General features: G+C 47.1%; 1 protein-coding gene across 8 annotated transcripts in view; it reads right to left on the bottom strand.

Moving 5' to 3' along the window:
• Nucleotides 1–23,247, bottom strand: part of Mgat5 (alpha-1,6-mannosylglycoprotein 6-beta-N-acetylglucosaminyltransferase) — a 293,646-nt gene that overhangs the window by 15,507 nt on the left and 254,892 nt on the right. For all 8 annotated transcript variants that reach the window (XM_031380981.1, XM_031380977.1, XM_031380967.1 and 5 more), the window contains 3 exons: nt 12,534–12,680; nt 3,371–3,487; nt 1,368–1,442 (listed from right to left, as the gene is read on the bottom strand). In XM_031380981.1, the coding sequence (XP_031236841.1) occupies nt 1,368–1,442; nt 3,371–3,487; nt 12,534–12,680 (339 nt within the window). The remainder of the gene's footprint in view (nt 1–1,367; nt 1,443–3,370; nt 3,488–12,533; nt 12,681–23,247) is intronic.

Here is a 23,247-nt window from a genome sequence, read left to right as displayed (position 1 = left end):
TGCACTTGTACATATAAGTATGCATCCATACTCACATGCACACTTACAAACATGTGCACGTGCATTTGCACACTCACATGCATGTCGACTCACTTATTTCTTGTTGCCTGCCTCACTCCCCTAACAGCCCGGTTGACCAGATGCGGTTACCGCAGAGCCCAGGCCCCCGGAGCCCCAGCTTCCCTGAAGCACCAGCTTCCTTTGACATGCCCGTGGGACGGCAGTCTAGATTTATGTTTCTCCTGTGCTGTTTCTATTCTCAGCCCTGCAGCTCTTATCCCCATTGTGCAGACAGCCCGTGATCACCCTTGAATATTCTGTTTTTGCCCTATAAAGAGAACCCTGTATTTTTGGGCTGGGCAAGAAGTTCAGCTTTCCCTACCCACAGGGGTTCTGGCTTTGACTCTTTCTGGGTCTGCGTTCCTTTTGAAGCCCAAGGAATTAAACCATCATTAAGGACCACAGTGACAGCTGTTGCCCTCACCTCTGGGTTTCACAGAAGGCTTCATTTGAAAGGGGGCCTAGTTTGAAAACCACTCAAGAGTCCTGTTTAGAGCTGCTGCGTTTATACCTTTAAAGAGACACTTTGAAAATGTAGATTTGATTCCTGCATTTGAGTGTGTGTGTGTGTGTGTGTGTGTGTGTGTGAGTATTCAAGGGTGTGTGGATGCATGAACATGTCGCGCACCAGACAATGCCAGAGGTCATTCCCCAGGCTCTGCTCACCTTGCTTTTTGAGACAGTCTCTCACTGGCCTGGAGCTTACCAACTAGGCTAGGCTAGTGAATCCCAGGGCTTTCCCATCCCTAGCACTGAGATGACAGGTGTATATTTCCAGGCCTGGCTTTTCAAATGTGTTTCTAAGAATCAAGCTGAGATCCCCACACTTGCAAGGCAGCACTTCACTGACTGGGGCTATCTTTCCAGACCCTAGCCTTTGCTTTTGTGTGTGTGGGGGGTGGGTGGGCGTGGTGTGAGAAATGAAGACAGGACTGAGAGCCGCTGTCCATCACCCCTTCTGAGTCTTCAAGATGATTTGGTCTGCTCAGGGTACAAGCCAGTGCTCAGGAAGGACCCCATCTCCATCATTCCAGTGTCTATATGACCTTTCGTTGGCCCAAAGGGCACACTCCAAGGGAAGACTGGCTCCCTTGGGTGGCCATGACAGTGCAACATTTAAAAATGACAAGGTGTCATGGAGCCACATGAAGTTTTCCAAAGCAGGCAACTAACCGCAGAAGTACACCAAGTGAGGGCTGGAAACCAGGAAGTGGTTCCCAGTGCACGTGCGCACGTGCACACACACACACACACACACACACACACACACACACACACAGACGGATAGACGGACGGACGGGCCTTACCTGTTTTTCAATGAAAGCGTTGATTCTCTGCAGCATGCCTTCACATGTGAACTCATATGGCATATACGGCTCAATCTGCAGAAACAACAGAGCACTGTGAAAGGGGAAATGGGACTCGAGGCATTTACTAGTTCTCCAGTGGCTTAGACAGGAGCCCACATCTGAGGGGGAGCCTTGGCAGGCCTTAAAAAACTACAGGCCTTGAACCGGACGGATTGGGCTCAGGCCTCACTGTGCTCCTCTCTAGACCCCGAACAAACTCCCTCCCCCACGTCTCAGATGCCTGATGTGTACACGAGTTCAAGAAGAAAACCTCATGTCTGTTAAGCTGCAGGGAAGGCACATGGGAAACGGCTCTGATAGTGGAAAGTACATAGCAGGCCTTCGAAAAGGTGGCTGTTACCACTTGCTAGCAGGTAGACTGTGTGGGGTATCTAGGTGAGGGTGACCTTGAACTTCTGATCCTCCTGGCTCTACCTCCTAGGTGCTAGAGTCAGATCTGGGCTACTACATCTGGTTTATTTGGTACTGGGGATGGAACCTAGGCCTTGTGCATGCTAGACAAGTATTCTTCCAGCGGAGGATCAGTCTTAGCCCAGAGGGTGAGCTATGATATGAAAATTCGAGGGAACTGGAGCTCAGGACCGGGAGCTGGAGAGGCAAGGTCTAACGGGTTTCGTGGCTTCACAAAAGCCTCGTGATTTCTATACAGGAGCTTTCACTATGATGGGAGGGGGATAGGAAACCCCAGAAGGCCATGGGATAAAGGAAGCATTCTGAGGGCCTCTGAGACATCTGAGGGAAGGGTGGGAAAGATGGCACTGGGCTCTGCTACACGGCATCAGCTGGTACTCTGACACCCTTGTCCTCTGCATTACATAACAGGAAGTGGGGATTGTGTCAGAGGAAGTCACCAGCAGTCCATCTATATGGAGCCCTACGGCATTGTTGGTGATGGGACAAAGGACCTCCATTAGTAGTTCCTTCTCGAGCCCGCATTTAACGGATCTCCCCATAGCACACTTACAGCAACAGGAACTAACCAAAGGGGAAGGTGCTTGAGAGGAGAAGTACAGGGAGGCTGGGCCTCAGAGTTTCCACAACAGTCCAAGGCAAACTAAACTCCCTCAGGATGGCAGACTTCCCACGAAGGCAGGGGTTTGGGGGGCAGCTCAGTCTATGGCGGACATAGACCTCAGTCTTCCCAGGATAACTTGGAATGTGCCCTGTATACAGAAGGCACTTAATCAGTGCCTTCTAAATTGATCAGAAAAGTCTAGAATGGTTACTTTAACAAGATTCTACCTCATGTTCAGGTAGAAAAATAAACTTTACTCTGTAGAAAAACTACAAGACTGGGGGTGATGACCAAGTCCAGCTCTGTAGCACTCGTGTCCCCTGGGATGGGGCATGGCTCCAGTCCTGCTGCTGGAGGCGGAGACAGGTGGATCCCTAGAGCTCGCTGGCCAGCCTGCCAGGCCAAATCAATGTGCTTTGGATTTCGTGAAAAATACAAGTCTCAAGAAAAATACACTGGAGAGCAATAGAGAAGCCACATGCGTGTGAATGCATGTGCAGCACGCCCATGTTCACAGAACACGGAAACATGGAAACGCGTGTGCACGCACACTCAAAACAGAAAACCCCTACTTTATAACCTTTACCCTTTTGGGTTAGGTAGGATAAGCCACCGATTTTTGCAGATCTCTCCACAGACAGGGTTAGATCATGTGAGCATGTATGACTCAGGCCGCTCTCTTCACGCCCCGGGCGGGACCCAGGAGTCTAGAAGGCCTGTCGGCAGGGTCCGAGACCCAAGCCCACATCTGCCACCAGCTGTTTTGTATCTCCCAGAGCCTCCTCGAAATCCTCAGGCCAGATGCTCTAGCTAGGCTATGGTCTGCTCTGTTTACCGACAGCAAGGGACTGCAATGTTCCACATGGGTTCCAGGGCACAGGTCAAATGCAGGCAGGGGAAAAAAGAAAAGAAAAAAAGCAGCGACCTTCTGGTTTAAGATGGCTTTTACTGCATCTTCTACTTCCTCTCGGTTGTTGAGATCCACGGTCCAGACGTGTGGCCGGCCGATGAAGACTTCTGCGTAAGGGTGCTGGGATGTCAGCTGCAAGACAGGAGAAGGCAGGCTGCGGCTTAGCTTCACATATGCATGGCAGCTCAGAGCAACACAAAGCATTCTGTCTCTAGGCGTCAAGTTAGATGTAAACAGGAGAGGAAGCCTTCTTGTCTCCCCATGGAGCAGACAAGACCTTCTAGCAGGCAGACGGAAAGACAGTATGGTGATGCTTCGAACGTTGGAAGCCCCTTTGGAAATAAAACAGTGTCGTAACAGAGAGGCTCGGACAGCTGTTCCTAGGTGAGCTCAGGGCCCCTGCACAGGAAGAAGGCGCTCTATCACCTTCGGCCTTCTAGGGTGGTTAATATGGATTGTCAGCCTGACAGGATCTAACCTCTGAGCATGTCTGAGAGAGTTTTTACATTTTGTTAGTTGTGGAGGGAAGCCCCACCCACATGTGGATGGTACCATCCTTTGGGCCAACGTAGTGGACGGTCTAAAAAAAAAGAGAGAGCAAGCTGACAGCAGCATTCATCTCTCTCTGCCTCCTGACTGTAGCTACCATGTGCCTAGCTGACTCATGCTCCTGCTGCTGTGCATGCATGCATGCGTGAGTGCATGTGTGCGTGTGTGCATGCGTGCGTGTGTGCATGCATGTGTGAGTGTGTGCATGCATGTGTGAGTGTGTACATGCATGTGTGAGTGTGTGCATGCATGTGTGAGTGTGTGCATGCGTGAGTGCGTGTGTATGTATGCACGAGTGTGTGCGTGCGTGTGCCTTCCCTTCCAGGACAGACTTGGAGCCAAACTAACTCTGCCCTCTTTAAGCTGCCTTTTGTTGGCTAGTGTGTCACAACAGTGAGAAGCTAGTTAGTATAACCTTACAGCATCTTGGGCACTTGGGGACCTAGTCTCAGTCAAAGATCCCCTCCATACATTTAGTATCTGTTTTCCTGGCTAGGATAGACAGGTACGTACAGAAAAAAATCACAATAAAGATCAAAGCTTGAACCAGGCATGGTGGTACATGCCTGTGATTTCTTTACTTGGCAGGCAGACATAGGAAATCACAAATTCCAGGCGAGCCTGGGACTATACCATTCAACCTAGGTTTTTGTTTTTTCTTTTTTGGCTGGAAAATCACCCAGGCATAGCAATAGTGCGTATGGAAGTGATGGTAGGGGAATTTGTGTCATCAGAAGAAATTTTCAAATGGTTTCAGAAATGACCATAGCAACACACCAGAACATGAAATTTATTGATTTTTAAAAGTTATGTATATGTATGTACTTATATATGTATATGTACAGGTGTAGGAAGTTGCCTACAGAAACCAGAAAAGGTTGTAAGACCCCCTGGAACCGTGGTTACAGGTAGTTGGTTATGAACTGCCTGCCATGGGAGCTGGGAACCAAACATTAGTCCTTTATAAGAGCAGAATTTGCCCTTTTCCTTTGTTTGCTTGTTTGTTTGTTTTGAGACAGGGTTTCTCTGTGTAGCCCTGGCTGTTCTGGAACTCACTCTGTAGACCAGGCTGGCCTTGAACTCAGAAATCCGCCTGCCTCTGCCTCCCAAGTGCTGGGATTAAAGGTGTGTGCTACCACCGCCCGGCTAGCAGAATGCGTTCTTAACCACCGAGCCCTCTCTCCAGCCACAGAACATAAAATATATAAGGACAGTTTGGAGTCAGAAAAGCAAGGAGTGAGTCTCCTTTAGGAGGCTAAGGTTTTCTTCTGAGATGAGAGGGCTCTGCAGGGAAGGGCACTTGTCAGGACTGACGACCTGGGCCTAATCCTCACGTGCTAGATGGAGAGGACTGAGTCCCGCCAGGTCTTCTCCAGCCTCCACATGCATACTCCCTTCCCAAAGAGTAAATGTGGAAAAAAAGTGTGGCTGAAGGAGGCCGAGGAGGCCCTCAACCATAGAGTACCTGACCCACAGACACAGAGGCCTGGGGTCCATTCCAGAACTGTCTAAAACCAGGATGGTGGTGTGTGCCTGTAATCCCAGCACTCAGGAGGTAATGTTATTCTTCTTTACAGTGTGTTTGAAGCCAGTCTGAACTATAGAAGGCCCTGAACTAGAGTTCAGCCAAAGAAAGCAAGCGTGTCTCTGGGCTACTCTGGGCTTGTCGGACATCCACGTTTGCGCTTTCTTCTCATCTGCCTCACCTCGTCAAGGCATTAATCCACACAGGGACCTTTTACATATTTATGGAAACATTTTAGGTGAGGACCAGGGACACAGAGTGATGCCACCAGGCCAGGTGTGCACAAGGAAGACTTGTCATTTCCCAAGGAACTTTAATTGACTGATTGATTGACTTTGAACATAGGGCCCCCGACTATTCAAGCATGCCTAACCCCATCAACAGCCCAGATAGCTTTTAAATGCCTTTCGTGAGGACTCATGGAACAGAGTGTACACGGAGCTGTCCTGGAGTATAATTAGCATACACCACATGGATCAGGAAATGACTTCTTAAAAAGGATAGTAATATCCAGTGTACTCCAGGCCGACACTGCCAACTCATTCCACAGATGAGCATGACCTTGAACTTCTGCTGTTCCCACCTCTACCGCCAGAGTGCCTGGAGCCCAGGGTTAGGCCGTGTTGGGGCTGGAACCCAGTGCCTCTTGCATGCTGGGTGGGCACTCCCTGTGCCTTCTCCTGGTTTATTGGAGACTTTATCCATGAACAGTCACCATTTTAGAAAAACGTCACAGCAGCATCAATGTCAGTCTGGGTATTATCCTCCAGGAGAACACGCCTCCACGGGGAGATGTCATATTGGTGACAGCAGCATACACGTGTGTGATCTGTACATAGATTATACTCAGCTCCCTTTTCATAATGTCAAACATAGGAAAACAAGCTGACAGCCTGCAGCTGAATGTTTTATTCCTTTTAAATACAAACATTCACTTGTAAGGTAGAACCACACATCCCATTTTCTATATCATTCTTGGCACATAATATTGAGTGAAATATCTATTATTTTCCTAGAAATTATTTTTATATTTTTTTTAATATATTAGAAAGTGAAAACTGATCTACACAGGCAAGTTCTGTTACTTGCGGATTTCACTGCTGGAGGGAAAGTACGTTCTATTTATTTTTTAATTATTAACACATTAGATCATTTATTCACCCATTTACTGTATGGATCTACAGCTGTGTGGGAATGTGTGTGCAGGTGTGTGCTCCTGGGCATATGCTGTGGCCAGCAGGAGATCCTGGGTGTCTGGCTGGGGCACTCTCCACAGCGTCTCCCGTGGCTCACTGAGCTCACTGCCTTTAGCTGGACTGCCAGGCTGGCAAGCCCCAGTGATCTCTGCTCCCCACCACCCCAGCTGTTCCAGCAGCGGAGGCAACGCACGGCTTGTATGGCTTGTACGTTAACGTTCAGGCAACTGCTTGTTCAGCAAGTGCTCTGACCCGCTGACCCGTCTGTCTACGCAGCCGGAAGTGCATTCCCACGTATTCGCGAGAGAAGCTGCTGCCATTAGTGTTGTGACTTCCGCTTTGGAGACCAGCCTTTCCTGTTTCATTCCTTTTCCCTTCCACTTCCATAAGTACAGAGACCCTTGGAGAACGACAAGGCTAATTAACACCAGCCATCTCTCCACCTCTGCCCTTGGTACCTGATCACACCAGTGGCTGCAAGCCCTGATTAGGGCAGGGGGCCAGGACCTGCACAAGCTGCCAGGAAAGCCTGCGAGAAACTACAAAGCCTTGCAGGCTGGAGGCTGCGGCCCTTCTTGGTTTACTATGCATGTTTCCTCTCCTGTCAGAGCCCTCGTTTCCTCTGGCTCCGTGGTCAGGGCTGAAGACTTTGTAGGCCCACAGAGCTGGGGAAAGATTTATTAATTTTTCTTTAAATCTCTGTATGAAATAGTTTGATTAAATACCAATCCACAAAGTCATAGGTTGGGCCAGGCATTGGGCTAATCAATCACTAACACATATATTACTCATCAGACTTCATATAGATCATGAGGATTCCAAGGACCTTGGGTTCTGCATGACCAGAAGATAAAAATAAAGCCAAGTTCAAGTCTAGATCTTTCTGCAACCGCATAGCTTTCTGTGGATGTATTTGTTTTATTATTCTGTATAACTGTGTGCATTTGTGTGGAGGCCCAAAGTTGTTTTTCTTCTTCCTTTTTTTAAGACAGGTTCTCTCACTGACTATATGAATCTATAAATCAACCTAGGCTGGTTGGCCGGTGTCTCAGGTACTTGCCTCTGCCTCTCCAAATCAGTCTCAGGCACTTGTCTGCCTCTCCAGCACCGGGATTACACGTGCTTACCAGCACACCCAGCTTTTTACCTGGGTTCTGAGGACTTAACTCAAGTCCCCCAAGCCTTTTACATCATATGAGCTGTCTTCCAAGTTTCAATTCAGTATCTTTGAGCAAAAGAGAAGGGAGCTTGGAGAACAACACCAAATTCTTAAGAAAAAAACCCCAAACAAAGCCTTAACTACTCTTAAGATTTACACACACACACACACACACACACACACACACACACACACACATATATATATATCCCAGGGCTCTATTTATACCATTAGACCTTTTCAAAAGGTGGGTAGACTGTCATATTATTCCTGCTTTCTGGCCTAAAGAACAAGCTAATTAGTCCATCTACTGCTAAGATTTCAAGTGCAATCCATCAACATCACCATCATTTGCGTAGTAGGCCTGTCTCCCCTCCCCTCTTTTAAGGCCCCTGCTTATTTACAAGGCTGCTCTAAGCACTTAGCAGACACATAATGCTAAGCCATCACTGCTTTATTCGTTTGCATTTGCTGAGGGTTACTTAACTTTTATGAGTAAGGCAGTTGTTGATTCATTAGTCCTCTCAGAACTCTATGTTCCTCCTGGTAAATTTATTGAAGACCGTCTGATCTCAGCCACTTGGGTGTTTATCTGTCAGTAGATTTACAGGGGATACTCCGGACATGCAGTGTCACCGGAAATACGAGAGGCAACCTCCAAACTGCTACAGAACCTCCAAGGAGACTCCAAGCTCCCTTTACAAGAGCCTATTAATATGCTCCCCCAGTAGAAAGATCAAAATCTAATTCATATTAAAGGATAATGAAGCAACTCCATTCCTCAAGGTATTCTGGTTTTTTTTCCCCCCTGCCCTGAGTAGCCAATGTGCTTTTTAACACATGGTGCAATGCAAAAATACAAAGCTAAGCTAGCACTTAGGAATCTCAGTTTTCCCCTTTCCTTCAAGTTAAGGCCAAGAGAAATGAAGACAACCAAACTTGATCAATGTCTGTGTGTGAAGGGCAGTATAACAGAAAGCATCAAACGGATTCAAAGACAGCGCAGTCTGTATGCACCTGGGTTATAACTTACCCATTTGTTGAGGTAAGAGAGATCATTTCTAAGGGTTTTGCCTTTCTGTGAATGTGTGTGTGTGTGTATGTGTCTGTGTGTGTGTCTGTGTGTGTGTGTGAGAGAGAGAGAGAGGGAAGGGAGAGGGAGAAGGAGAGGGAGAGGGAGAGAGAGACAGAGGAAGAGAGAGAGAGAGAGAGACAGACAGACAGACAGACAGACAGACAGAGAGGGGGGAGGGAGGGAGGGAGAGGGAGAGGGCTAGCTTTCTGCTTGCTCTCTGCCTCCTTCCTCTGCCTCCTCATGCAGTGGCTATGCCATTGTGCCTGAAGTGTTAAAACTGTTTGTTTAATGTATATGTGTGAGTGTCTGCATGCATGTATATATGTACTGAGTATATACCTGCCTGGTACCCAAAGAGGCAAGGGAGGGCATGGATCCCCTGGACCTGGAGTTATAGGTGTTTATGAGCCACCGGAAGTGGGTGCTGGAACTGAACCCCAATCCTCTGCTAGCACAGTGAGTGCTTTAAACCACTGAGCATCTCCCCAGCTCCCTCCAGACCAGAAAGTCTTAACCCTCCTAATGCTTCGAACCTTCAATACAGCTCCTCATCTTGTGGTGACCTCCCCCCCGGCCCCCGCCCTGCCATAACAGCATTTCTTTGCTACTTCATCTTCATAACTGTGATTTTGCTAGTTATGAACTATAATGTAAATATCTGATAGGTGACCCCTGTGGGGTCAAGACCCACAGGCTAAGAATTGATACTCTAGTGGTTTCAGACTTAGAAATATGTAGACTTACAGGCAGCTCTTTTCCAATTATGAGCATCTTTGGTGAAGGGGCCATGGAGGCCTTTGAGAACTGTGAAGGCAAGGCATGTGGTCCTCTCTGCCATGAGATCAAGGTCACCACTCCCCCTCATAGCTGTTGGATGTTACTCTTCAGTATGAGGCAAATTAACCTTGGCTCTCCCTTGTTTAAGCACATAAGAACTTCCCGCTTGCTTCTCCTTTTTCTTTTGGTTGTGAGCCTAGCCTTTAACGGCTGAGCCATCTCTCCAGCCCTCTCCTTTTTCTTTAAAGCCCATACCAAGCCCTTTCACTTAGCCCCGAACAGGCTTCCCTTGCACAACTCCCCTCTCTCACCCACTTAGTGTTCATTTTGGTCTCACGAATTTCAGGCTGGCTTTGAACTTGCTATATAGCTGGTGGTGACTTTGAAGTTCTTACTCTCGTGCCTCCATCTCTAAAATGCAGGAATTACAGGTGTGAGCCACCACACCCATCCTAGGCTATTGTGGAGATTGGACGGAGAGCTTCTGCAGGCTAGACAAGCATTCTACAAATGAGGCTCCATCTCCAGCCCCACTCGGCTCTCTTTTACCTTGACAGCGCGCAGCTGCACTCTCATGCTTCCAGAACAGATATGGAGCTACTAGAAAATGGGAAACACTCTGCTACAATCCCCCAGTACAACAGCTAGTACCACAGGCTGTGTGTGGACAGGCTCAGCTCCCTCTGGGCTCTCAGACTCCTGTGGGATCGCTGAGGGAGTCATGTGGATAAGGTCACATGTGCAGACACCAACAGGACCCTCCACTCTCTTTTGCGTGTGGGCTCATTTAAGGGCTGATAGAACCATCCCACGTGGGTGCATCCCATGTGGGTACTTCAGGTCTCTTCTGCCCTCCCCACCTTCAGCAAAGTCACATGGCTAGATGACAGCAAGTGTGGAGGACAAGGTGCACTTCCTCAATACTGGCTGACCTGGGCACTGTCAAGGGACACCATTACCTGGGCATGAGGTAGAATGTGTTTAAGAGTGTTCCCTAGTGCATGTGTGCATGTAGGTGTATGTATGCATGTGTATATATGTATTCCTGCAAATGAAGGCCAGAGTTCAACCTCAGATTGCTCCTACGGGGCCATCTTTCCTGTCCTTTGAAACAGAGAATCCTCCTGGCCTGGAACAAGCCAGGAGAACTAGATTGGCTGCCTGGCAAGCCCCAGGATCCCCCTGTCTCTTCCCCACAAGTCTAGGATTAAAGCAAGTGCTACCATGCCTAGATTTTATTTTATTTTATTTTATTTTATTTTATTTTATTTTATTTTATGTGTTCTAAGGACTGAACTCAGACCCTCTTCTTTGTGTGGAAGCGTGTAATTTACTGAATCCATTTCCACAGCTCCAACTTTTATGCATCAAGAGAGTCACTAAACATATGGAGTAAGAGAAAATATTTGCAAATTATATCTGCTAGAAGGTTAACACCCTAAAGACCTAAGGCGTGCCTGTCACTCCATAGCAAAACACCCTCAACAAACCCCATTTAAAAACAGGCGAAGGATCTAGGTCGACATTTCATCAAGACTGCCACGGATCAAGTGTGGAGGGCACAGAGGGAAGAGATACATTTAATGTACTATGTGGGGTACAAGGTCAGAAAAGTAACCCAGAGGGGAAAAAAAAGCAACAGAGTTGAAAAATGAAATGTTCTAGAGAAGGCACTGCTATGTCACATTAGGATTTTCCGATGCTGTGAGCCAAAGGCCCTGAGGGATCCTGCTTTAATGTCCCCATGCATGAGCAGCCAGGAGAGTCACTAAGTGCCCAGAAATAACAAGGAAGCCAATCTCATGGTTTCTTGAACACACCGGTGTCTGCCCAGACACAGAATCCTCCTTGCCTTTGCCACACTCGTCACCCACAGTGAGCTGTCAATGACTTCTGCTTATCACCCCAAATGAATCCCAGCCATGTTCCACGGTGACTCATCACCCACTGCAGGTTTCAAGACATCTGCAAAGGCAAATGAAACAAGGCTCCCGAGAAAGGCTCTGCCAGCATGGTGGGCTGAGGTGGGCTAAAGGCCCAGGCACCACATCCCTTTCATCATCTATGAAGACTCGTCTCTAGGGGCTGATGTTCTCTGTCTCCGTCTCTCTGTCTCTGTCTCTCTCCCAGCCCCTGCCCCCACTCCCTACACAGACCAGGTCAACCTTGGGTGTTGTTCAGGCACATTTACCTTGTGTTTTGAGACATGGTCTCTCATCAGCTTGGAACTCACCAAGAAAACTAGACTGGCTGGCCAGTGAATCCCAGGGATCCACCTGTCTCTGCCTCCTCATTTTAAGAGTATGCCATCATGCCTAGCTTTTTTACAGGGTTCTAGGGATTTAATGTGTATGGCAGGTGCTTTATTATTGACCAAGCCATGACTCCATCTCTGAGGTTGATGGTCTCTGAGTCCTCACTGGCCACGGTTTCCTCTTCACCACATGCAGTGGAGAGGAGAGCAAGCGTTCCCCATGGCCTCCTCATGCCAGCTGTGATCAGGCCAGGGTACCCAGGGCCATTAGAAACAGAGTTAGGTCGGGGGCTGGAGGCTTGGCTCAGAGGACAGGAGCTTGCTGTATGGGTATGAGAGCTTGCATGGGACTCCTTAGCACACACTGAAGACGCAGGGTAGGCATGGCATCCCAGGGCAAGCCGGAGCAGTCAAATCAGTGAGCGCTGAGTTCAGAGAAAGACCCTGGCTCAGTGAATAAAGTGGAGAGGGAGAGAGGGAGGTAAGGAGGGAGGGAGGGATGAAGGCCCCACCCTCACTTCAACCTCTGGCCTCTACATTCGTGTCTGTACACGTGTGCATACCTTCGTGGGTGCACGCACGCATGCACCCGCATGCTGACCGCATACACACACAAACACGAAAGCATAAAAGAGATGCTTACCTCTCTCAGTGTGGGCTTGCCAATGAAGAAGTCTGTGTTTTTGCTGCTTTTGGGAGGACTGAACTTGGGGTTCAGGAAAGCACATCCGTTCGCGATGGCCTCCAGGGGAGCTGGGCCTTCGTAAGGGAATCCAAGCCCGACGAAGAGCTGGAAGATGGGAAAAGACACCCCATGAAGACATCACTCACAGCTGCCCCTCAGCTCCTGTCCTCTGTTCCTGTGGCCACCTGCCTCTGATGTCCTGTGGGGGTCTTCGATCTCCAGGTGGGTGACTTGCAACAGTGAAGGGACATATACCAGGATATGCAGACTAACATGTGTGAGGGCCTGTGAAGGAACCTGCCTTGTTCCCATCTCCTATTCCCATATAAAAAAAAAAAATGGGGGGGGGGCTGAGGGGCAGGGAGGGCAAGAGTGTAAAACAAAACCAACAATAAAACCCAGGACCCAACAATCGTCTTTCTGTCACTCAGCAGGCGACGTAACTGGAAAAACACTTGCTTAACTAAACAGAAGGTTTCTTCACTCAAGCAGGGAACAACGGGCTCTTTCAGGGGCTCTGGGGACCAGGGACAGAAAGGTCACTTGGCAGTTTGATTACAGTTCAAATGAAACTGCTTTCCACCTTGGGAGGTCAGTAAACATGGGTTTTATGATAAGTGTTCTCACTGGGGACACCACTAGCTGGCTGGTTTTGTTTTTTTCCTCCGTGGGAGCAGAGGTTTCAAACTGCAACTTCCCAGCTTTCCTCCCCAGCGAGCAAAACCTCACATTTCCCTAGATGGACGGTAGATGGCAGCAGAAACAAGCTAAAGGTCCTTAGAAAGCCTACAGCAGCCCAAAGGCTGCTGGGACAAAGGGATGTTTGGGCAAGGGTCGGTAGGGTGCACAAAATGCAAGTCTCTGTGTGTGCCAGGTGCGGGGGACAGTGTACTGTATGTGGTGGTCACCAGGCAGGGTCCAATCCTGCCCATATGCAGAAGCCAAGTCTGAAACAGAACACACCTAGTGACAAGGAGACATGGGTGTCGTGTGGAGTAGGGTAAGGTGGAGGACACTTGGATTCCTTGTGCCCTTATGCTCAGAAATACCCACACTATTTCCACCAAGGAATGTAACCATCCAGGCTGGAATGAAGATATTTTAGAGATCAAGAGACTTTAGCACCCCTCCCTTCGGCGATCAGACACAGAAACCAGGAGCCCCGTGGAACTGGGGTTTCTTCTGAGTCTCACACTGGGAGAAGGGATGCCTGGTGCTGACCTGGCAGGAGTGGTGGTGGTGGGAACATGGGACACATGGGACAGCTTGTCTCCAAGGAAGAGACTTCACAGAGTTCTGACAACTGGAACCGGAGCTGAGATTCTGATAGGTCAGTGACCTTGACCATCCCGTGACCAGGACTGCGTAGTTATGAATACCTCTTGTCCTCTGCTTAAACCCAAGGGCTGTGACAGAACTTCAAAGATGGACCTGGGAGGCACCAGATCTCTTTCTTTCTCTCCCCAATGTGGCCACAGTGGTAACTCTCTTTGCTCTTCACCATCACTGACCTCTTTGATGGACCCACTGAGGAAAGACGGTGGCACCTACCTAGCCTGTTAGGGCTGCCGGGGCCCAGCTCTGACCCTAACGGCTGGGAACACAGCACTGCATCAGGCACCCCAGCTCTTTTCGACTCTAAGAAGAAGATGCTAGGCCAGACAGACAGGGTCTTGGCAGGTTTAAGGAGAGCTGCTGGAGCCTTCTCTACCTCTGAACATGGGGTCTGCCAAGGAGTGCAGAGAGCCTCCTCGACTCTACACTGTCATAAACAACCTGGGAGAGATGGAAGAAGCGCAGGCTTAGCCATTCAAACAGAATCGTGGTGTGGTGTGTGGGGGTGATGATCTCCTCTATCAACCAATCTGAATCTCCTACTTAAAGGCTGAGAGGCTATTGCTTGATGAACCCAGATGTGACCTAAGCTTAATTATGTCTCAATAATAATTTGCACCAACTCCTAGGCCCTCCTAGCACAGAGTATCTCAGTACACATGAGCACTTTAGGGGGCTGGGGAGATGGCACAATGGGCAAATAAGTGCTTGCTGTGCAAGCATCAGCAGCCTGAACTCAGATCCCCAGAGCCTGACACAGTTGGATGCAATCCCAGGCTCCCACAGTGTGATGGGAGAATCCTTAGGAGCCTGAAGGCTAGCTGATTGGGCATATGCAATGGTGAACAGTAGTCACTCCATTTCAAACAGGGTTGGAGAGGAGAATGAACACCTGAAGTGTTTGTCTGATGTCCACATGCATAGTGTGGCATTCATGTAGCTGCACTCATATATGTGAACATACACGCACACACACACACACACACACACACACACACACACACACACACAATATGCAGTAATAAACACTTTGCACCAGTTCCCCAAGCCTCAGTCACCAGCTTCCAAGGACTCTTAGCAAATGCCACACTATTCCTTAGCAATGAGTTTTCTTGTCACACTAGTTAAGGTGACATGCACTGGCGCATGCTCTTAAGACACTGAAATAACAGTTTTCTATCAGCTGTCAATAAGTAATTTTCCCCTAGGTTCCTGTGTACTCATTCCCTGTGACATCACAGTGGAGCACATGTATGAAGGTTGAATGGCATATCTAAGAGCTGAACAATCACATACGTAGAGAGAACTCAGCATCTCCAATCAAAAGCTTCTGCCCACTTAGTCTTGTGCACACCTCCCCACACCACCTCACCCTCTCTCTTGATCCATCACTGTGCCTATTTATAGCCCTCCCTCCCTTCCCCGAATCTCTGTCTCTTGTCTCCTTTCTTTCTGAGGATCCCATATTTATTTCTACTATGCCCCTATAAATTTCTTTACCACATAAGGGAGAGAAGACAAGAAAGCATCGAGGGCTGGGGAGAGAGCCTGGTGGGCAGCACTACTTGGACCCGTGTTTGAATCCTCAGCACCTGGGTAAAAAATCTAGGTGTGGTCACATGCTCCCACAACTCCAGTACTGTGTGGGTGGGAACGGGACGATAGTGGGGCTTGCTGGTCTCCCACCTAGCTCCAGGTTCAATTAGAGTCCCTGGATCAGGGGAATAAGGCAGAAGATTGTAGAGCAGGACACCTGCTGTCCTCTTCCAGCCTTGGCACAAATTCACACAGATGTACACACCTGCATACGTGTGTATGCACATACATACACATACAGAAACTGGGGGAAAGAAACCATTCAAGTGCTAAGGTTCAATAATTCCATGAAAAACTGACCACACTGTATGGGTTTAAGTCTGCTCTTCAGAAGGCCAGAGTCTAACAAGGGTATTCTAGCTGTCAGCCATCTCCATGGCCACAACTCCCAATTCCACCAATGAGTGCTTCTACGTAGAAGGATCACATGCTCCAAAATTAAAATCATGACAGGGAAGATCAGACAAAGGAGCACATGTTTTATTTATAGCAAGGATGGGGCACCCTGACACAGTCACTGAGATGTTTTTTTCTCTATTTTGAAAGGATAAAAAAAGAATTGTTTTAACCCTTAGTGAACCAATGAAGATTCTTTTAACCATTGCTGGTCTGGTTCAGTCTCATTTATGTCTATTACGCATGCGTGTGGTTATGTGCGCATGTGTGTATGTGTGTGTAGAGGCCAGAGGTCAGCCTTGGGTACCTTCCTCAGTCTTTCTCCATTGTTTCCTGTGATAAGGTCTCTCTACTTTGGCTGAGCTGGTTGGACAGCAAGCTCTAGGGATCCACTGGCCTTCATCTCCCCAGTGCTGGGGTTAGAAGTGAATAACACTATATCCAGTGTTTTAGATGTGGATTTGGGGGGATCAAACACAAGTCTTTCTGCTTGGGGAGCAAGCACTTTACCAATAGTTATCTCAGCTTCAGACATTTTAATTAATTACTTTACTATGTAATGCTATTTAAACCCAGAGATTCATATACAGGGGAAGTACTATATCACACCTGTATACCTATGTGTGTGTGTATACATATATATATATGTATGTATGTATGTATGTATATATATACACACACACACACGCCTACACATATAAGAACTGGGTGAAAGAAACCATTCAAATATTAAGGCGAAACCCTCCCAGAGAAAATCGGCCATACCACATGGGCTTAAATCTGGTCTTTAGAAAGCCAGAGTCTAACAAGGATATTTCATTCCACCCCAGTTCTGGACATTTTTAATGGGGAAACACCAAGACTAATGGAATACTGGACCCACATAAACTGAGCATGTTCTTTTCTGATCATTATTAATTAGCCAGTGTGGGAGGATCAGGAGGGAATTTGAGCAATGAATTAACCTCCGTTTGTGCCCCCAAACTGATTACTGGTCAAAGGCTCGGGCGATCAGATGATTATACAGTCATGAAGGCTAGGATTCAAGTTCTGATGTTACCATTTCCTCATCTGGTAACCATGGCAACTGCCTCAGTGTCCAGGCTCTCGAGGCTCATTCATAGTCTAGAACCTTGGTTAAAGTAGCACAAGTACTGTCTTCTTAGGAGCAAGATGGGGCCAAAACTGATGCTTTTGTCATGGAACTGCTGTGAGGGTTGAGGGAGAGATTTTGTAGAAATATTCAGTATTCTCAGGCACGGTGCTAGTAACCATTGGATAAACAGTTTCCCATGTTTGAATCCAGTTGTAATTTGACACAGCTGAACATTGTGTATGCCCTCCTACCACATAGTTGGAGGTGAGGTGTATGTATATGGACTGTTGGCTAAAAGTGACAACTTTACCACTTTTATGCGTATTTATGAGTTCTCACCCTTCTTCCCTCCCTCCTTCCCTCCCTCTCCCCCTCCCTCTTTCTCACAAAGATCTGCCTGCTGCTGCCTCCTGAATGCTGGGATTATAGGTGTGTGCCACTATGCCAGCCAGTCCTCACTACTTCATACACTACAACACCACCAAACGAGAGAGATAAGGCAGTGTGCAGTGCCTTCCGATGGAAAGGCCCGTCCTAGAATGGGCTGCTGTTATTGTTAAGCCTCCCCTTTGTTCTTTATACAGTAGCAGGGTAGCAATCTACTTCTAGGAGTAGGTATTCCCTTTATATCTTTAAAAAAGAATTTCGATAATGGTTGGGTATGAGGGACAGTTTTAACGGCCACCTTGATACAACCTTGAATTACCCAGGAAGGGAGGGGGTCTCAATGAGCGATTGTCTAACAGACTATGGGTATGTCTGTGGGGACTGTCTTGATTGTCCTAATTGATGTGAGAAGATCTAGCCTAAAAGTGGACAGCTTCGTTTCCTGGGTTTGGACTTGGGCAAGAATGGAAAAAGCACTAGGCACGTGTGCTTTTATTTTCCTGCTGCTCTTTGGTGTTGTATCTCTGACTTTTCTGTTGCTGTGGTAGACTATCCTGAGAGAAAGCAAGTTAGAGAAGGGAAGGCTTATTTGGCTTATAGTGCCAGAAAGGGATACAGTCTATCATGATGGGGAAAACATGTCAGCAGTAGTGTGAGACTGACCAATTTCATCTTCATACAGGAGGCAGACAGACACACACACAGACAGACACATAGACACATACACTCACACACACAGAGAAGAATGTATGTATGTATGTGTGTATGTATGTATGTATGCATGCATATCAGGAGGTGGGGGCAGTAGTACATTTCCTTCAGTGAAGCTCCATATCCTAAAGGAGGGTCCATTGTCTTCCTAAGCATCACCAAGTATCAAACACAGGAGTGTCTGGGGGACATTTTGCATTTAAAGCTCAACAGCTACAATGTGACCAGCTGCTTCACCTTCCTGCCTTGACTTCTCTGCAGTAATGGACTGTAGGCCAGAGAAGCCCTTCTCCCTTAAGCTCTTGGAGGTAGCATTCTGTAAGGTTATTATTGTATTACAGAAGTGGAAGGAAACTAGACCATCTGGAAATGAAGGAGGCAATTTCTTTATCCTGAAAGATGACGATTTCACTTAGCTTGAAGGGTTCCTCTTCTCACGCACCTGATGTTGCAGGAGGTAAGCAGTGGTTGAGTTCTTCATCCAGTTGGCTCTGCACTCAGTCCACAAAGCCTCTAAGGGAAGCTGCTTTGAGCTGTCTAGGAAAGAGCTACAATGGCCAAGTGACAACGGGACTTATCCCACCTGTTTCAGCATCAGCAACTGGCTAAAACTGGCCACTAACTAGCACTTCCCAGAGACTGGGTTCTTGGGGCAACGCCTAATTTCTTCCAGCAACCTTAGTGCCTGGTCAGAGATAAAACAAGCCAGACCACAAATACCAGCACCAAACTTAAAAGCTCCCACATTTTTGCCATTTGAAAGTCCCAATACTAGATCAAATGCATTACAGTCTGTATGTCAATTAGCCTAGAGATGGGAAGTGACCAGTTTTCAGGTCATCCCTGCTAACTGACCTATGTTCTAGCTCAGGAATAATTTGGATTTCTGATTTTTCAGATTCGGTATGATCAACTTGTATGCAAAAGCCAGGCATGGAAAGGACACCTGTGAGAACCTAAAAGCTCCTTTCAAGAGTTACCTGGCACCTGGTTCTGGAGCTGGTTGAACCTGATTCCTTTGTGATGGTTAGCTTTGTCACTCTGACACAACCTACAATCACCTGGGAAGAAAGTCTCAGTGAGGGACTGTGTAGATCTGGTTGGTGGGAGGGATTATCTTCATTATGTTAACTCGTGTGAAAGACCCACCCACTGTGGGTGGCATCATTCCCTGGGCAGAGCATGGAGTACTGTGTAAATGTGAAGAGAGAGGGCTGAGCACAAGCAAGCATTCATTACTTATTGTTCTCTTTCAACCATGGATGCAGCTTCTTCAAGTTCCTGCTGCCTTGACTTCCACAGTATGGACCATCACCTAAAACTGTGATCCAAATAAACATTCCTCTCCCTTCAATTTCTTCTGTTGGATATTTTATTATAGCAAAAGAAGTAAAATTAAGACACTACATTAGGTAGAAAGCTTGATGCCAGCCTGGGCCACATAAGAGTTTGCTTATGAAGTTTTTTTGTTACTATGTTTAGTAAGTGCTGGGTTGATGTCTAAATTGTGTTAGTCTGTAAGCATGCCTGTGAGAGGTTGTGTAAATTAAGTTAATTGGTATGGAAAGACCCAGCTCACTGTGGGTGGTACCATTCCCGAGGCGGAAGTCCTAAAGTGTGTGAGCTGAGCATAAGCAAGGAAGCAACTGAACATGAAACATTCACTTCTGTCTGTTCCTGAGTTAATAGATGTGTTATTACCAGCTGCTTCAATGAATTATAACCTGGACTTGTAAGCTGAAATAAGCCCCTTTGTCAGAATATTCTGTCACAGCCACAGAAATGAAACCCGGCCAAACCTGGGGAGGTGGGAGCCAAGAGTTAGCTGTGTGTTTGGGGCTGCAGTTAGGCACAAAGGAAAGACTGTTGAGTAAAGCACACGCTCTACATTGGTCACACCTGTTTAGATGTCTAGCTGAGATGACCTGGTGAAGAACCAGGATCAATCAGCCTGGGTCGCCTGAGTCATAGAGGGAGGAATGGCGGGGGGGTGCTGGGAAATTAGGGTGTGAGCAGCAGCTTCCGCTGTTGGCTACAGTTAGAATTTGGCTTTGACTACAGAAAGGGGAGTTCTTAGCTTGGCTAGAGAGTAGAGTCCAGACACCCTTCCACTGGTGAGTAGGATGTGAATTCTTGATGTTCATTATGGCCCATTAAATAAGAACCACTCAAGGGAAGGTGGGAACAGGTAAGGCAGTTAAACTAGGAAGGTAGGCTGGTGATGTTGAGTGCTGGCCTAATGTGCACGGAGGCCCTGGGCATGATCCATAGAAACAGGTGGTGGAAGTGTGTACCAGTCATCCCTGCATTCAGAGGTAGAGGGAAGGGGATCAGAAAGAAGTTTGCTCATCCTTGCCTACTTGGTAAGTTTGAGACCAGCCTGGGCTACATGAGACCCTGCCTCAACAAACAAACAAACAAACAAACAAAAACAAGGAAGGTAATGAAAAAGTCATATTAGTGGAGATGGAGAACTAAATCAAAATGTAAAAGGGAGGCATGATACTCAGGCCCCAACTCCTCTTCTAGAGTTTGATAGACTAAATGACCTATCTGTAGTTTTAGATAATTAGTTTATCAAAATTTATAGCTCTGTTAGAAGAGGCTTCTAGATTACCATAGCAGCTTCCCAATGCTTTAAGCCCCAGTTTTCATGTTATACGGCTATCCTTCTGTCTTCTGAGGCCAGGGCATGCTCAGACAGAGTTCTACTAAGCACTAGAAGCTCTGGGCTAGAAGCAGAGTTTCAAAGACGGCTTATTTTAGGCTCAGAAAGTAGCTTAGTGGGAGCATGCTTGCCCTAGCATACACTGGGTCCCTCCCCCCCACAACACTGAAGGAGCCAAAACCAAAGCAATACCAGAACCCAAAGATGGCTCATTAACAAAAATAATGAGCCCCCAAATGACTAAACACCAGCCATTTTTCCCTATCTCTGAAGATCTTGGGGAGAGAAGGCCAAGCTTGCTCCCCTCTCTAGCTGAGTCTGAGGAGAATCTATTCATTTTACAGACATTTCTCCTTGGCAGTTCCTGCTCTTTACCCCACATGAATGGGGAGAAATTGCTTTAAATCACTCAGTGGCAATGAAGAAGGAATTAGAAGCAGGAAACAATATGAACACAAGGCCAACTCGTCTTGTGTCATAGTTCCAAACTCAGCATTCATTCATCGCAGATGCCAACTGCTGGGCTCTCAATGTAAGGGGAGTCTTGGCCATGCACCACCTTGGGTTCCTCTTATCTATTAACAATTGAGTTATAACTCCACATGGAGTAGTTTAACATATTCTTTAAGATTTACTTGTATTTTAAATTATGTGTAGCTGTGTGTGTGTGTGTGTGTGTGTGTGTGTGTGTTTGTGTGTGTGTGTGTGTGTGTTTGCGGGTGCCCATGGAGGCCAGAGGCATCAGATTCTTTGGAGCTGGAGTTAAAGGTAGCCCAAAGGGGGTGCTGGGAACAGAACTTGGGGCCTATGGAAAGGCAGCATGTGCTTTTAACTGGTGAGCCATCTCTCCAGGTCTAATATAGTCACATTAGAGAAACAGATGCTAAGTAATTCTCACTGGAAGAACATTGTAAGGCACCAGTTTTAAATTAATTACTTAAAAAGTTTAGATGTGTGTATGTGAGTATGTACCCGTTTACCTCTGTTCCATGTGTTTGTAGCATCTACAGAGTCTATAAGCGTGTTAGAGCTTTTGGAACTGGAGTTAGAGGCAGCTGTGCTTGCTACAGCTATACTGAGAACTGAGCGCTGGTCCTTTGTAAGGGCAGTATGTGCTCTTAGCCATGAGCCACCTCTCTAGTCCCAACGCCTGCTTTTTATTGTTCTTAAGGATATATATATATATATATATATATACATATATATAATTTGATGGTATGTGTATATAATATATATTTATATATTTGATGTATTATATGATGGTATATGTATATAATATATATTTATATATTTGATGGTATATATATGTGAATGAGCATGAGCTTCTAAAAACCCAAGCCACACCCTTGGCTGTGTGGCCTACTCCAACACCATAGCTGGTTCTTACAGGCTTTTTTTCTTGTGTTCCTCCAGACAGGGTGGACTTCAATTTTGGTTCATTTCCCATTCTTGGACAAGGTAAATGGATGGTAGGCATATGTGGGTTCCTTTAAAATCTGCAAGGCTGAGGGAGCCACTCCCAGGGTTGGGCTAATAGAAGCGTGCAAGACAGTAATGACACACTGTGCAGCAGCTCTGCCCTGGCGTTATTTTAAAGGAACTTGAACTTTCAGCAGGATCGCACCGAAGGAAAGTGAAACGAGGCAAATGGCAGAAAATAGAATTGCTGCTGAGAGAGGGCTGGGACATCCTGACGATTCAGAAATGTCAAACTAAGAAAGAAACCGACAACGATGACGACGATGGGAAAAGAGCGGTGAAACTGGGGCAATCCTCACTCATAGACCCAAACAGTCATCAGGCGACAGGTGACAGGCGACAGGCAACCTTTTAAGGAATTACAAGTCCTCAAAAAATGAAACCCAGTGTTTGGACAAAGAGTTAAAATAAATTATCACAATATTTTACCCCTGAAATCACACAAATGACCTGGAGACAAAAAGAATCAATTGTGTTTACAGGACTGAGAAATAGACAGAAACCAGAGAGTTATCTATTTACCTGGGCAACAGTCGCAGACTCTGTTTATGAGAGGGCTGCACTATTGTGTGTGTGCTGTGTGAGCATGAGTGTGGGTGTGCTCATGCCATGGCATGGAAGTGGGGGTCACGGAACAGTTTCGGGGAGGTGGTTCTCTGTTTTCTTTTTTGTGGGTTCTGGGAGTCAAACTCAGATCCTCAGACATTAAGAAGCACGCGCCTTTTCCCGTTGAGCCATATTGCCAGCTCCCACCCACTCCATCTTTTAAAAGTCTCTGTGTGGCCCAGGATGGTGATATATGTCTTTAATCTCAGCACTCAAGAGGCAGAGGCAGGTGGATCTCTGTGAGTTCAAGGCCAGATTAGTTTACATACTGAGTTCCAGGACAGCTAGGACTATTGCACAGAGAAACCCTATCTCAAAGCAAAACCAAACAAACAAGTTCAACCCCCCCCCCCTCTGTGTGCAGGTCTAGAGGTCAGAAAATAGTCTTGGGTGTCAGT

The sequence above is a fragment of the Mastomys coucha genome, unplaced genomic scaffold (genome assembly GCF_008632895.1).
Source record: "Mastomys coucha isolate ucsf_1 unplaced genomic scaffold, UCSF_Mcou_1 pScaffold1, whole genome shotgun sequence".
In the NCBI taxonomy this organism is placed as follows: Eukaryota; Metazoa; Chordata; class Mammalia; order Rodentia; family Muridae; genus Mastomys; species Mastomys coucha.
This window is presented reverse-complemented; position numbering and strand designations above follow the sequence as displayed.